Raw genomic sequence first — 14,247 nt, 5'->3', positions numbered from 1 at the left:
CCCTATCTTGAATCAGATGTGTACTTCGGTTTTCTATCGATATCATTCAGGACCAACTGAGTTTAATGCCTGTGGTTTTTCTTTTGAAGCAAGGAAAACAATTGTACTCTCTATGTCATATACAGTTGCATTTTATCTATTCAGGATTCATATAACTAGTCAGACAATCTAAATAAATAAATAAAGGGAATTTTAACAAATTGCCACACTTGCAAATCCCGATTCAAGAAAATGCCACCGTTTTTCAGAGTTAATTAAATGCCACAACCGTTAAATATTCCGTCAGGGCCTACCAAACCGGTCTATATGCGTTGAACAAGTCAAGAAAATATGTTATCATTCCCTATTTACCCTTCACAATCCTTAAAGACTTGTGAATCGCTAATTAGAAGAAAGCAGAACAAAGAATCTGAGAGAGGAGAAAAGCAGCGGCTGCTGCTATTATTGCCGAGAACTAGGTCGAGAAAAAAACAGAGAAATTGAGAGATGAAATCGAGTAAAAAATGAAGATGGGTCTGAGAATTAGATCTGTTGAGATTGTGAAGGTTCAAATTGAGGATTTGTTTTAAAATTGGAGGTGTTGTTGGTGATTCAGATGAACCTTTGGAGTTGATGTTGTTGTCGATCTCTAGAAATGGAAGATGAAGAAGAATTGATAGGGTACAATGATGAAATTGAACTGAGCTACAGTCGTGGATAATTGAGAATAAATTGAACATTGGGTTTGATTTGCCGATAGAGATCAAGATATTGATCTGATGGATACTGTGATGATTGTGGGTTTGAATCAAATCGAGAATTGGTTAGAATTTTGTGATGAAGAAAGAACAGTGATGAGATGGTATCAAAATCAGTTTTGTGAAACCTACATATAGGATTTGTCAAAATTCTTTCTTAAAGTTTTGGGAAATAATTTTAGGGTTCGTCAAAATTATGTTTAATTCATAGAATTCAGGTTGTTTTGAGAATAGGGTTTAGCTTGATTTTCATTTTTTTTTCCAGTTTCGTATGTTAATTAGGGTTTCTAATTGTTTTTTACTGTAAATTGTTTTGATTATGATGGTTGTCGTGATGAAGCAGTATTGGTGGCTGATACTGGTGGTGATGTCATGGCTTGGTCCATGGTTGCAGGTGATGGCAGGTTGAAGAAGGAGTTGCAGAGACTGAACTGGTTGGTGGTAATGGAAATGTATGATGTTGGTTCCATGGGTTTGGTGGCATTTTTTCTGATAGGTGTTGAATGAAACTGAAGATGGTTTTCCAGGGGATATATGGCTATAAAATGGTAGAACTTTCATGGGATTAAATTTGTAGGTGTTTCGGTGAGTTTAGAAGCGCTAGAATTTTCAATGTTACACCAAGATGAGAATGGCACATTAGGTGTTCGATAAAAGTCCTAAATGGTTTTTTCTTCACCTCTTCAAGCTCAGTTTCTACCAGTTGAGCCTGTGTACAAGGTGGTTTGTGCTTGGTTAATGTCACAGGAGCTGCAGGGAGTTGTTGTAGGCTCTTGAGATGAAGCAAGAGAAAATGACTGCGATGGTTGGTGATGAATTTCCATCGAACTGAAGTGTTGCTACAGAGTTCCCATGGGTATTTGGTGACTTAGATGAATGCTAGGACAGGTGACATGACAGTGTTGATGCTGGAGAGTTTTACTGGTGGATGTTGCAGGTGCAGTGAACCCAAGAACAAGGAGGAATCGGTGATGGATTACGGATGGGTATGATGCTGTTGAACTGGACATGGCGAGATTGCAAGCGAGATGAGTAACAGATGTGCTGGTAATGAAATTGAATTGGCACTGGAAATTGTATGAGGAGATGTATGTTTATGAGATGAAATGGTGCAGCTGGTATTGTTGCCGCTGCAGGTTGGTGGTAGTTCTGATGTGTTTGCAGGCAGAGATTGCTGGAAATGAAGAAAGGAGGTTAAGCTGGCCGTGGCCCCGGTGAAGCTGAGTATGCCAGATTACAGGGTGATGGCTGGAGTAAATGGAGTTGAGATGTTTAAGCAGAGATAGAGCTGTAAGCTGAGAAAATTGAGCTATGAACTGATGGTGAAGGCTACAAGAAGTGTAAGAAAAGAAGGGAACTGCCAAAATAAGGAATGGGTTTGGTGAGTTGGTGACATATTTGAGGGTGTATATGTCTTTTACTAAGCTGGATAAATGCCACCTATGCACTAACTGATGGCAACAATTTTTTTGGATGGAAAAGGTCAAACGTGTGGCATTAAATAAACTCTGAAAAAAACGGTGGCATTTTCTTAAACTGCAAATTGGAAGTGTGGCACTTTATTAAAATCCCATAAATGAATAAAGTTGTTCGCTCTTATTCATAATTAAGTTTCATTTTCGCTTTTTGTATACAAATGGGGGAGAATCTCGACTCTAGCTGTCAGAAAGTCTATGTGGAAACTTTTGACGATGAACATATTGTGAATCTTGATGTCAAGATTATTGGAGTACCAACTTTGGTTCCTCCAGCAGAGGAGACACCAAAGGGTATATACTTCTTGTCAAACATTGACAGGGGAGCTGACATGATTCAAACTTTTAATTGTTTTAGAAAAACAATCGATGAAAAAATAGATGCAGCTCAAGCCTTAAAAGATGGCTTAGCAAAAGTTCTTGTTCACTACTATCCTATTGCTGGACGTCTCATTTTGAATGATAAAAATAAGTTTGCAATAGATTGCACAGGCGAAGGTGCTCTTTTTATTGAGGCTGAGGCGGATTGTACGTTGGAAGAGATGGGTGACCTGACGCAACCCAATCCTGCTAAGTTTAAGAAACTTGTTTATGGCAATCCTGGTCCAGTAAACATACATGAAAATCCTCCTCTACTTGTGGTTCAGGTTTATAATACATGCCTCTCATACTTTTAATTACGAAGTTAATTCTTAAACTCATCTTTAATTGAGTGTGTTGGTATTTTCTTTCTTCTTATTCTCCTAGTATCTTTTGTATGAAGGTGACCAAATTCAAGTGCGGAGGATTTATTCTTGGACTAAGCATGAATCACACAGTATTTGATGGAACTGGAGCAATGGAGTTTGTGATCTCATGGGGTGAAGTTACGAGAGGATTACCACTAACGAAACCGCCGTTCCTAGATCGAACCTTACTCAAAGCACGAACCCCACTCAAGACACATTTCAACCATATACTCGAGAAAATCATAGACATATCAAACACTAATGCTCTTTGGGAGGAAGAAAAGCTACTTAACAAATCCTTCATTTTTCACCCCCACAAGCTAGAAAGACTAAAGAAAAAAGCCATGGAAGATGGGGTTCTGAAAAACTGCAGCACTTTCGAAGCACTTACTTCTTTCATTTGGAGAGCGAGAACTAAATCATTAAGACTTCATCCTGATCAACAAGTAAGGCTACTCTTTCCTGTTGATGCTCGGTCTAGATTCGACCCGCCATTACCAAAAGGTTACTTTGGAAATGCATTCGCATTAAAGAACTGCCAATGCAGCGTGAGTGAGATGCTACAAAGTCCATTGTCATCAATAATAGAGCGAATTCGACAATTAATTAAGTTGGTTACAGACCAGTACATGAGATCGGCAATAGATTCCTTAGAAAAATACGAGCATCCGTTACCTAAAGCTCACACCCTGTTTCTAAGTGTTTGGACTAGGATAGGATTCCATGATATGGATTTTGGTTCGGGAGGGCCTTTTTTCTCAGGCCCTCCAACTTTGCCAACAAGTGTAGTCTTTTTCTTGGCTCATGGAGAAGAAAGGAAAAGCATAAACTTGTGTCTAAGTCTCCCTGTTTCTGCCATGAAGATCTTCGTAGAAACAATTACTACAATAGATTAGAACCGAGAGAAAAATCTATATGATTCCATATATACATACATATATTACATAAAAATAAAAAACAAAGATCTTGATTTAATATTTGGTATGCATGATTGTGTGTAATCAATTGCTTTTGTATTCAATACAACAAGATTGTCTCACTTGATTATTGAATAAAAGTAGCAAATCGTATTATATCTGTTACGTAGTACTAAAAACGTACAGGGTGTTAGTCCACGAGTGAGTTGGAGGAAGTTTAATGTATTTTGAATCTTGGGGATTTTGAGGGAGTGTAAGAGAGTATTCGGAGTTTGAGAGAGTTTGGTGTGTTGAGTGTAGGGAGTTTGAGAAACTCTCCCAAAATCTCTACTTTTTTGAGAGATTTGGAGTGAGGCAAAAATACACTATAAACTCCCTAGAACTCCCCAGAACTCCCCCAAAAAAAAAAAACTCCCTATCATTCTAATTTTTACCACTAACAGGGAGTTTAAGAGTTTCTTTCAAACTCCCCCACGACTAACGAGGTTTTCTAGGGAGTTGGGGAGACTCTTCTAAACTCTCCCATGACTAACGGGGATTTTAAGAGACTCCCTCGAACTCCCTTACGACTAACGGGAAAAAACACAACTACACCCAACTCCCCCAACTCCCTTGAGGACTAACACCCTGGTAATATTATATCTGTACGTAACGTAGCATATTCTTTTTTGTTTTTGAATTCTTGTTAAATTTATTCTCTAGGCATTGAGATCTTTGTATATTCTTCCCTCTGATTAAAAAAAAGGACCTAATACTAAAAACCCCAAAGGACATCATGTATAACATCTTTCATTTTCATAAATATAAAAAACCAAGCTTCTACGTCAGTTTTTTTTCCAAAGCAAAGAGCTTTTATTTTAATCGTTCCATACTTCCATATACAATTGTTTTTATGTATCCAAATGAGGCAGCTAAAGGTTCTTAAGGATCTGTGTGAAGTTTCTGCAAGCCATCCAAAGTATGTCTGTGAAGTTTATCATGACAAAACTTGCAATTCAGTGAAATGAAAACGAATTCAGCTATAGCCAGGCTACGCAATCCGCGACACTGACAACTGTGTCAAAGACTCAGAATAGACGACTTGTATTTTTTAATGGCAACTGCAAGATGAAACTTAGCTTATATAAAGACAACTCTCTTTATTGATGTTTAGAAAATCTCTCAAAACTAAACACAAGCTCTAATCTTGCTCATATGATCAACCACAACTTTGGTGATCATATATATACAGAACTATGAATTCCTTTTCCTAGTCCTATTACCTTATTACATGTCTTTCCTTTTCTTAGCACTAGATGACTTCTAATTCCCTTAGGATTACATCAATTTCCTAATCTTGTCCTAACCAACTTGTTAGTGATTATCTTAGGCTTAATGTTGAAGTTTATCCAACAATCTCCCCCTTAAGCTTCAACATTTCTTGTGACATGTCTTGTATTCCGATCAATTGTCTCATTTCTTCAAACTTGATCCGAGCTAATGCCTTTGTCAATATATCTGCTTTCTGCTCAGTTCCTGGTATGTGTTCAACGTTGATGATCTCCTTATCGATACATTCTCGTATGAAATGATACCTTTTGTGAATGTGTTTCGTCTTCCCATGAAACACTGGATTTTTAGTGAGTGCAATTGCAGACTTATTATCAATCTTGATGAGAACTTTTTCAAGTTCTCTTCCTTTGATTTCACCCAACAGTTCTTGAAGCCATATTGATTGTTTAGCTGCTTCTGTTGCGGCCATGAACTCAGCTTCACAGGATGAGAGGGCTACAATGTCTTGCTTCTGTGAATACCATGTAATAGGTGCTTCACCTAGATAAAATATATGACCAGTTGTACCTTTTCCATCATCTTGGTCAATATTATGACTGTTGTCACTATACCCAACAATTCCTTTTGATCCTCCTCGACCATACTTCAATCCACAGCTGATTGTTCCTCTTAGATATCTCAATATCTGCTTTATTACATCACCATGAGACTTGCGTGGACTCTGCATATAACGGCTTGCTACTCCCACAGAGAAAGCCAAATCTGGTCTTGTGTGTAATAAGTATCTTCGGCATCCAACATTTCTTCTATAACTCGTTGAATCAATATCTGCTTCTTCTTGTGCCTTTGAAACTTTAAGTCCAAAATCCATTGGTATCTTAGTTGGATTACAAGTTTCAAGTCCTGCTTCTTTCAGAATTCTCCTTGTATAAGCTTCTTGTTTAATCTGAATCCCATCTACTCCTTGATGGACTTCTATGCCAAGGTAATAAGTGAGTTTTCCGAGGTCTGACATCTCAAACTTTGATGACATTTCTCTCTTGAACTCATTGATCACCTTAAGGGAGTTGCCAGTCAAAAATAGATCATCTATATAGACTGCAATCACAAGAAGCGTTCCCTTTTCTTCTCTTCTGTATACTGATGTTTCTTTAGAGCACTTAACAAATCTGATTTATCTTAAGATTTGATCTAACTTTGTATTCCAGGCTCGGGGAGCTTGTCTTAGACCATATAGAGCTTTTGATAACTTATAAACCTTATGCTCTTGTCCTTTTACTTCAAAACCTTCTGGTTGTTCAACATACACATCTTCTCGCAATTCACCATGTAAGAATGCTGTCTTAACGTCTAAGTGGTGAATTTCCCATGAGTTTGATGCTTCCTATGCAATTAATAAGCGTATTGTTTCAATTCTAGCAACTAGCGCAAAAACTTCATCAAAATCTATGCCTGATTCTTGTACATATCCTTTAGCTACAAGCCTTGCTTTGTATTTATTGACAGTACCATCAGCATTCCGTTTTATTTTGAAGATCCACTTAAGACCAATCACTTTTACCCCACCTGGCTTATCAACTAGAAACCAAGTCTTGTTTCCGTTGATTGAAATAATTTCTTCTCTACATGCTTGTGTCCATTTAGTCGAGACCTTTGCTTCTTGAAAATTCCTTGGTTCATCATTAGCAGAAAGTAGCATAGTCTCACATTCTTCTGCAGCTTGAAGAACACAATCCTCCAGATATTGTGGCTTTTGTATCTGTCTTGTTGATTTTCGCAGTGGAATGGGTTGAGTTATTTCATCGATCTCTTCTTCTTCTTCTTGTATCAGATTTCTGAAAGCTTTGAATCTGTCAAATGCTTCACTATTTTCTTTCATAAGAATAGACCACATATATCTTGAGAAGTCATCTATAATAACAAATATGTATTTGTTATTTGCAAGGGTTTGTGGTGTAATAGGACCACGTAAATCAGCATGAAGAAGCTCTAATGGCTTTGAGGCTATGAATGTTGTTCTTTTGGGAAACCTTGACGAGTTTGTTTCCCAACTAAACATGATTCACAGATTTTTGCGTCATTATTTATCTGTGGTAGTCCTCGAACCATCTTGTTCTGAGACATAGTTTTTAAGGTTCTGAAACTTATGTGTCCTAACCTTGCGTGCCACTTCCATGTCTGATCTTCCAGTCTCATATTCAGACACAATGGCCTCCCAATCATGAGACTTATCTTGTAGAGTCTATTCTGTGAGCGTGAGACTCTAAATAAAAGTCTTCCACTTGGGTCATGAACTGTTAGATAATCTTGTCACATTCTAACATCACATCCAACTTATGTAGCTTGTCCTAAACTTAGAATGTTGCTTTGTAAGATTTGGATGAAGTAGATGTTTGTGACAAGCTTCTGTTCTCCGGTCTTGCTCTGAAATAGAATTGATCATTTCCCTTCAATTTCTACAGAAGATCCATCCCCAAACTTCACTTGTCCTTTGATTTTCTCGTTGAGTTCAGAGAAATAGTGTCTCTTTCCAGTCATGTGGTTATTGGCTCCGTTATCTAAATATCAAACTCCTTCTTCACCTTTCTTTGTTTCGTAGTTCTTTGGTATTAACTTCTCTTCGTTTAAGAATACAACTTCGTGCATGAAAAGAGCTGTATCTGCTTCCTTTGTTTCATTCTTGTTTGCTTCTTCCATCTTTTGTATTCTTTCAGGGCATACAGAAGAGAAGTGTCCTGGTTTATCACATATGTAACAAATAATGTTTGATCTATCCTTCTTTTCTTTCCCTTGGTTTTGATCATTCTGACTTGTTGTTCTATCTTGGGAGTTAAACCTTCCTCCCCTTCCTCGGCCTCTGTTTACTCTACCACCTCTTCCACGACCTCTTCCTCTTGTCGCAGAGTTTTGTTGGTAAGAGTTTGTGTACAAGAGTTTTCCTTGAGTTTCTCCATTGTTTTCTTCATCAAGGATTCTCTCTTCATATGCTTTCAATCTTCCAATTATATATTCATAGCTAGTCTTCTTTAAATCTAAGACTTATTCGAGAGAAGCTATGATATGAATATACTTGGATCTTGGTAAACTATTGAGAAACTTCTTTACCAGTTTATCTTCATCAATGGATTGTCCAAGTGACGCAGCTTTTGAGGCTATCTCTGATAGCTTTCCTGCAAAGCTATCAATAATATCAGTGTCTTTCATCTTCACTCTTTCAAATTCAGACATTAAGGTTTGCAGACGGGCTTCTTTAACTCGATCAGCTCCGAGATTACGTGCCTTTAGTGCATCCCAAATTTTCTTTGAAGTTTCCTGTTCACCAACTTGTAGAACAAGACATTCTGGTATTGCTTGAAAGAGTAATCCAATGGCAACATTGTTTTTGTCTGGGTCCAATGTACCAGGATCAATTGTTTCCCAAACTTTGTAGATTTTCATCAGTACCTTCATTCTCATGGCCCATACTGTGTAGTTTGTGGCGTTGAGGATTGGAACTTGTATTGATGGTGGCGTGAACTGTTTTGCACCCACAATGGTGGTGCTCTCGTCTCCCATGGCTCGGTGTAGACAAGCTCTGATACCAATAAATGGCAACTGCAAGATGAAACTTAGCTTATATAAAGACAACTCTCTTTATTGATGTTTAGAAAATCTCTCAAAACTAGACACAAGCTCTAATCTTGCTCATATGATCAACCACAACTTTGGTGATCATATATATATAGAACTATGAATTCCTTTTCCTAGTCCTAGTCCTATTACCTTATTACATGTCTTTCCTTTTCTTAGAACTAGATGACTTATAATTCCCTTAGGATTACATCAATTTCCTAATCTTGTCCAGACCAACTTGTTAGTGATTATCTTAGGCTTAATGTTGAAGTTTATCCAACATTTTTAACCAAATTGATTCATATATATATATATATAAAACCATCAGATTAGTTTTTATAGAAATCTTAAAATAAATTAGAAAATCCTGTTTGCGAGGGTACAAAACATAAGACTGTACATAACATTGTCAGTGTTTCTTTCTTTTTCCCTCATCAAGAGATGATCACAATAATATATAAATACGTACCACTAGTTCATTCTCTTTGCCATAGAGGAGCATTTGAATTTTGGGGCTAAAGAAATAATAGCATTGGCTTGTCCTGCCATTTGCGTCTTCATAATCCCGTTGCCAAGGAAATATGGGCCGAGTTCACAAATGTGCTTAAATTGCCATGATACGTACCCGAATTCAAATTTTTTTTGAGATGGTAATCGGAATTTAATTCTTTCCGTGGTGTACTGGTGTGTTTGGTAAGAGGATACCTCCCGCATCTTCAATGGTGAAAATCAGATAAATGGGCATCGATATGGTTGAGTATAATATCTCATAAAATCGAACCTGCACGTCAGTACTTTTTGGCTTTCATTCTGTCATCTAGTCTGCTATGTGACTAATATGTGAGTCTGTTTTTTTACCCATTAAGAATTAGTAATTAAAAGATGTTTTTACCCATTAAGAGTAGTACCCCTAGGATATATATATGCGTTGTATAACAAAGACATCTGATCACAAGCTGAAAGTATTAGAAAAGGGGTTTTAATTTGCTGTTTCCTTGGGAGTAATTTCCTGGAGGTGGCACTATAATCAAGGGGCACTACAATTGAACATTTGAACATGGGGGATGGAGAAGGAGAAAGGAGCTGGTTCGCGATGAAAGAAAAGTTTATGAATTGTTGGATCAAATGATCTTTCAAGTGTGAGTTGATAATTACCTATAACGTCGTCCGAGTGAAATTGGTAATCATCTCAAATGTTGCGTCATCCAAATTTAAAATTGGTCATTTCGAGATCTTTGTGGCTAAGTTCGTTACTTTAACGGGATCTCGGACCATATCTTGGGATCAAAAGGCAATGCGCCTTCTTTGGATTGTCAAGCCCAAACAGCCAGGAACTCTGTGCTTATTCTTTCAAACCTATTTTGAGGCATACTGAATTTTTTTGAAGCATACTAAATAATGTCAAAATAGGGTCACTAAATAAAAAACAGCATCACCCCTTATCCACTCTTTTGGATAATGGCATAACTACCCTTACATAATTGGTGTTAATGATTATGATTAGATTTGATTAGTTAGGAATTTTAAGGATTGATTAAAAATTAAATTATTAGTGGTGAATTAGTAGATAAATCAAATTTATGTGAGAGAGTTGGGATTTTGAGAGGAAGAAGAAGAAGTGAAAAAAAAACTTGGGTTTTGAATATTGAGATTTTAGTGATTAGAAGTGATCAAAATGTGTGATTTAAATCATAGGTGTCTATACGAGGTTTAATTTCTATTTATAAGTTGAATTTGTCAAAAATTTGAATTTTTAAAACCCAGATCTACTGATCAGATGAACAGTTCGGTTGAAAAGTTATCAGCCGAACCTAGGTATATTTTCAAAAAACTGAGATTCGGATGAAAAGTTATCTGCCGAACTTCACTCTGTAACTGACGAATTTTGGCTCGGCTGATTCGAACAAAATCTAGCAAAGTCGCATTCGCCGAATATAGTGTTTCTCTAAATCATACACTAGGTTCGGCTCAAAATTGATACTCCAAGATCAGCCGAACTGATCTTCTGAAAACCTAATTTCATCTTTGAAATCATGTTCTATCGATCAAACAAAATAACATCAATCAAAAACAAGATGGGTTTGTTACACATACATTCTAAAATACATCTAAGAGCAATTGAGATTTGGATTTTGCACTCCAACATTGCTAACTTCGATTCGTGTTTGCTTTGCTTGATCAATTTCTTACTTGAATTAGAGTCCAAGATGTTTGAGTTTAAAGTTTATTTTGATTTTAGGTTTTTGAGGATAAGGACACTCTAGTAATTTAAATTGTTTAAGGATATATAGGTAATTGCACTACCTTTAGATACCCCTTATAAACCCACCCTAGATGGTATAATGAATGAGTATGCCTCAAAGAAAATGAGTATGCCTCAAAACAGGTTTCTATTCTTTCTTTGGATTGTCTACAGACCCGTACTTGTCTCAATGTTCCCTTGCTGCTCCTGGACAAACTTAAATACCATGATTGCTAAGGGGGATACCGGTACTAGAAGGGATATCGTTTGAGTGATCCAACGATCAGGATCGTTTTTTATTTTTTTGTCTTATATAGAATGGTATCACCCCTAAAAGATTTGGCATCGGCCTTTAGCAATCATGCTTAAAGATTCCGGAATTGAGTTCGCTAAGTGAGATATTTTGTTGGCTACAACTTCAATTATGGCTCACGCAAAGGACTTGAATGATGAGTTTACGCCCGGAGAAATTGAAGTACCTTTATTTCTCTTGGCTTTAAGGTGTGGTATTTTTGGCTTGTCACTATTAACAATGTTTAGGTTAGTATTTTGGTAATTTAACTGTCTTATAATGATCCGAATAAACGGTGGAAGTTAAAAAAAAAATTGTGAAATGGTGGAACCTTATTATCCTTATGATTCAAGAAACGAAACTTAGTGCTTATACCAATGCGGTTATGCGTCAATATTTGGGTGCAACTCCTTGTAGATGGATTCCATTAAATTCTTAAGGAAGATTGGGAGGAATCTTGTTGAAATGAAATTAGGATATGATTGAAGTTGATGACTTCTTAAAGGTATTTTTACTACAAATATATCTTGTCATAATTAGGAGGATGATATTTGTTCAGTTTTAATTGGTGCATATGGTCTTTGCAATGTGAATGAGAAAAAAATATTCCATATCGAGCTAGATACTTTATATAGCTATTGGGATGTCATACCTTTGTGATTCCTTGGAGACCTCAGCGGGATAAGATTCACAAAAATAGAAATAAAAAAAAAAAAAGCAAGAAGAACATAACCCTAAAAATCCCATAAATAACTAAAATCTGATTAAAATCTAAATTAAATCAGCTTAAATGATAACCCAACATCTGAGGAGATAATAGAGATATCGTTAACTAACTCGGGCGAGTGGTGCTTTGCAAATCGGGCGACTGAATTGGCGAAAAAAATTCAACTCCGTTTTCGTTTCTCGTGCTCAAATCCATTAATTTCAGGTGAAATTCATTCAAACTATTCTTACATCAATTTTTTCTCATGATTAGTGGCTTTTAATTGTGGTGGTTCATGGATTGTTGTCCTAAAACTACTTGTATTGAAGCAACAATGTCTGACTTGTTATATTTTAATAAAGAAACAAATTCGCAGATAATTCCATCAATTGAATTGCCTGATGAATTATTTGAAGAAATTTTAAATCCTTGGAAGTTCTCACTTATAGGAAGATTGAATTTACAAAAAATTAAGTTTATCGATGTTGTTGTTATTCTTCGTAAACAATGAAAATTAGTTGGAGATTGTAAACTAATTCCATTAGGAAGGGGTTTCTTTACAATTAAGCTAGATAATGAGATAGATCGTCAATATATCAAAGATGGGAAATGGGAAGTAACAAATCAAGTTCCGCAAGTTAGGAATTGGATCTCTAATTTTCGTCCAGAAAATCAAAGAACTTCTAGAGTTATGGTATTGGTCATATTTTCAGGGCTAGGTCTTGAATTTGGAGTGAAAAAATTTTATTTGCAATCTGCAAAAAATTTGTGAATTCTATTAAGCTAGATGAAGCAACAACTAAGTGTGAAGTTGGTTATTATGCAAATGTTCTTGTTGAAGTATATTTTGCTAAAACTATCCCAAATAAAATTTGGATAAGTACTAAATATGGTGGTTTCTTTCAAAGCATATCAATCCCAGTCTGCCCAAAATTTTGTTCTACCTGCAAGATAGTTGGTCATATTATCACTGAATGCAGAGTGGAAAAAAACAAAGTTAATCTAGTAGGGAGGTCTCAGAATTCAAATACTGGCAATCCAACAACAGTTACTCAGCAGCATACTCCTTCTACTATCAACACAATCAACACTCAGCAACAGATTCCTAGTGTTGTCAATAATCATATTCCTTTTGATATTTGTGACAGGTCAGAGTGTGAAAGTGGAGATTCTATAGTCAATATTATTCATGAAACACCAATTATTAAGGTAACTACTGAAGCTAAAATAACTGATTCCGGAAGATTTAGTGCACTTGAATGTGAAGAAGGTGAAATGAGTGTATAATCTGTCATTATGGAAATTCCCAAAGTTCTGGAAATTGCAGAAGCAGATAACTTACTTAACAGCACTATCAAGTTTTTGGATGGGAAGATAGGTTAGTTTCAAATGAAGCAGTTAATATTACTTCATGGTCCAAGATAGTAGAAAAGGAGATAGTGTCCAACACTTCTTCTTCATATGTTTCTCAAAGTCCACTTACTCCAGAAAAGGTAACTAAACCTGCTCCTATTAACAACAAATACAATTTCAGGAAAAATCAAGGAAAAGGGGTATCTAAGAACCCTCCTCCTGTCAAATGAAGATTTTATTTTGGAATATCAGGGGCCTGAAAAGACCTAGGTCTCAGGATAAATTAAGGTCTTTAGTTAATCAGTTTAGTCCTTCCTTAGTTTGGATAGCAGAACCAAAAATAAAGTGTACTGCTTCTTTCTGCAATAAATTGAATCTACCAGGAATGAAATGCATGGTGATTCATAATTCTTTCTCAAATAATAAAGGTAACATTTGGTTATTTTGGAATAAAAGTACATCCACTCCTTAGGTAATATCTATGTCTAATCAAATGATAACAATCAGCATTGGTGATGTTTTAGTCTCTCTTATTCATGCTCATGTGAAAAAAACTCAAAGAAGATTCTTATGGTCAGAGATGGAAATGATCATTGATTTAAAGAAACCTTGGATTTTTTTAGGAGATTTTAATGCAGTCATTTCACAAGATGAGAAAGTTGGTGGTAAGCCTCCAAATAGAGCTTCAATGTTGGACTTCTCAAACTGCTTAGATAGGTGTGAATTAATTCAAGCTCCTAAAACAGGATTGCAGTTCTCATGGTCTCTAACTGTCAACAAGGTAGAAACAGAATACTTTGCACACTTGACAGAGCAGTTTTTAATCAACATTGGTTGGATTTACATGGAGATTTGGGATATAAAGTTGGATTGATAATAGTATCAGATCATGAACCACTTTTGGGAGGGTGTG

The 14,247-nt window shown here is 36.2% G+C and overlaps 1 protein-coding gene across 1 annotated transcript; it reads left to right on the top strand.

Moving 5' to 3' along the window:
• Positions 1–2,373: 2,373 nt before the first annotated feature.
• Positions 2,374–3,836, top strand: LOC113352190 (omega-hydroxypalmitate O-feruloyl transferase-like). The gene is made up of 2 exons (XM_026596040.1): positions 2,374–2,859; positions 2,976–3,836. Exons 1-2 carry the CDS (start codon positions 2,374–2,376, stop codon positions 3,834–3,836), a joined length of 1,347 nt encoding a protein of 448 aa, XP_026451825.1.
• Positions 3,837–14,247: the final 10,411 nt, after the last annotated feature.

This window comes from Papaver somniferum, chromosome 2 (genome assembly GCF_003573695.1).
Source record: "Papaver somniferum cultivar HN1 chromosome 2, ASM357369v1, whole genome shotgun sequence".
Lineage (NCBI taxonomy): Eukaryota > Viridiplantae > Streptophyta > Magnoliopsida > Ranunculales > Papaveraceae > Papaver > Papaver somniferum.
Note: the sequence above shows the minus strand (reverse complement) of the source record. Positions and strands in the feature narration are given on the sequence as shown.

Excerpts from the sequence above, each read along its gene's own strand:
- LOC113352190 (XM_026596040.1), top strand. The coding sequence starts at position 2,374 with ATGGGGGAGAATCTCGACTCTAGCTGTCAGAAAGTCTATGTGGAAACT. Across the intron at positions 2,860-2,975 it reads CTCCTCTACTTGTGGTTCAG|GTGACCAAATTCAAGTGCGG; the intron begins GTTTATAATACA and ends TTTTGTATGAAG.